The 2311-nt window shown below is 64.6% G+C and overlaps 1 protein-coding gene across 1 annotated transcript; it reads left to right on the top strand.

Moving 5' to 3' along the window:
* Positions 1-166: 166 nt before the first annotated feature.
* On the top strand, positions 167-1812 carry AMSG_01507 (ankyrin repeat domain-containing protein). The gene has a single exon (XM_013906104.1). It carries the CDS (start codon positions 365-367, stop codon positions 1613-1615), a length of 1251 nt encoding a protein of 416 aa, XP_013761558.1. The 5' UTR covers positions 167-364; the 3' UTR covers positions 1616-1812.
* The last annotated feature ends 499 nt before the right edge of the window (positions 1813-2311 follow it).

Here is a 2311-nt window from a genome sequence, read left to right as displayed (position 1 = left end):
CCAGTAGGTCGGGCGGGCCGGGTGAGGAAGGGGGTGGAGAGGAGTAACGGTTGTAGGCTGGGGGCGGAGAGGGGCAGCAGCCACTTGTCGTGGAGGGAGAGGGTTGGGCATGAAGAGACATGGCCGGGTGGGGGTTGATGCTGGTGGTGGTAGTGGTGGTAGCATTGGCGGTGGTGGTGGTGGGCGCCGTGGGTGGGCAAGGACGGGCGGCGGAGGAGAGCCGCAGCTGCGGAAGGCACGGGCGGGCGTAGACCATCATCAGCATCACCAACACCACCGCCACCATCTTCGCCACCATCGGCATGGTCGTGACGATCATCGTGGGAATGGCGAGGGATATGAGACTGGAGGAGGGCTGGATGGGATGGGCTCGGTGGCGTGGCCAGTCCAACCGGTGGAGCAGATGCCGACCAAGTCCAAGGCGTATTACAAGGGCATGGTGGAGGACATGGTCGAGCTCAACTTTAAGATCCTGGTGGCCGAGTCGGAGGAGTTGCTGAGCTCGGGACCACGGGCGGCGTCGGTGCTCTCGCACTCGCGGCTGTTTGAAGAGTACGCCAACGCGTGCTGCATCGACGATCCACAGGCGGTGGAGGACTTGTTGACTCGCGGCCGCATCCTTCCAGCGCTGACACCGGAGCAGGCCCGGGCTGCTGGTGTGTCTCCGCTCGATGCGATGCATGTGGCGGCGACGTACGAGGCGCCCAACGTCGTCCGCCTGCTTATCAATTCGGTGTTGAGTAGCCCGATAGTGGATGGCAGAGCGAGTAGCTCCGACTCGGGCACTGACTCGGACTCTGGCCCTGTGCCGGGATCAAGCAGAAGCAGTGACGGTGAGAGCGGATTTGACAAGTCTGACGATGGCAATCGGGGGCGGCGGTCTGGCTCGCAGTCAAAGTCGCAGTCGCAGAGCTCGTCGCCCGGCTCGTTGCGGGGACAACTCAGAGGCGGTGACCGGTCAACGTCGGCATTGGGTGTGCCGCTGACAGGTGCACCGAGTTCAAGTGAGGACGCGTTTCGGTCGCGATCTGTGGCGCTGATGCGGGCGCGATCACAGGCAAGGTCGCGGGCGTCGATCCATGGGCGGAGCCGCAGCGGGCGGATCGTGCGCGGGCGTGGGTGGCGCGGCGACAAGAGCGGTGGCGAGAGCTGGCGCGAGACCCGTGACCGCAACCAGCTGGTCATGGCGTTTCTGGACCGCAAGGACGCGTCGGGTATGACGGCGCTGATGATTGCGGCGCGGCGCGGACACATCGAAGTCGTCCACACATTGCTGCAAGCCGGCGCGTCGGTCAACACGACCGGGCCAGACGGTCGGTCTGCACTACACATGGCAGTCGAGTCGGGTCACCCAGCGGTGATCGAACTGCTCATCCGCGCAGGCGCACCGATCTCGCCGACCGAGCAGCACGAGTGGTCGACGCCACTACACCTGGCGGCAGCCGCGGGCGCGGCAGACACTGTCTACCTGCTGTGCCGCGCCGGCGCGGATCTGGCGGCCCGCGATGTGTATGGGCGAATTCCGATCTCGCTCGCACCGGATGCCCCTACTCGCGATGCCTTTGAGCGCGCACTCCAGCCGGCGGTGACGACCTTTGCGGTAGTGGTCGAGTGATGACGCGCCGGCGGGACGCCACTTGTCGCCAGCCCTTGACGGCTTCCCATCGTAGTTGAAGCCGAGTACTCGGGCCATCAAACAGCAGGCGGTGGTGGATAGCTAGCCATGCGAGCGTCTGGATGGGCGCTGGTGGGCATGGGCGTGGTCACGGCAGGGATCGTCCTCCAAGTCCACCGCATGCAGCAGCAGGAGCGCAGAGTACGTCGACGGTGAGCTGGGGAGAGGAAGGGCGCCACGCCATAGCACGTGGACTCATGCATAGGATGGGCGACATGGGTGTGGGAGGGAGAGAGCAGGACATGCGTAAGGGCCCCATCCGCGACAAGAAGCGGCTCCAGTGGCGCGCTGAGCAGATTGCCAAGGAGCGGGCCGAGGCAGCGGCGGAAGGAGGCGGAGCAAGTGGAGGCAGAGGCAAGAGCACAGGTCCAAGTCCGTGAGAGATGTTGCAAGTGGTGATGACGATTCCTATTCCGATGCCCATGCCCATGCCCATGCCGATACTGATGTCGATAACGGTGCCGATGAAGGTTATAGTGGCAATGACGGCAGTGGCGGCGGCTGTGTGAGTGTGGTAAACAGTCTTTGGTGAAGAGGTTGGCCGACGACCGGCCGCCGCTCGCCGCGGCCGCCATGATCAGGGTCGAGATAGTTGAGCATGTGAGCCAGCTGATCACACTCCCCCCCCCCCCTTAA

The sequence above is a fragment of the Thecamonas trahens genome (genome assembly GCF_000142905.1).
Source record: "Thecamonas trahens ATCC 50062 unplaced genomic scaffold supercont1.6, whole genome shotgun sequence".
Classification (NCBI taxonomy): domain Eukaryota; order Apusomonadida; family Apusomonadidae; genus Thecamonas; species Thecamonas trahens.
This window is presented reverse-complemented; position numbering and strand designations above follow the sequence as displayed.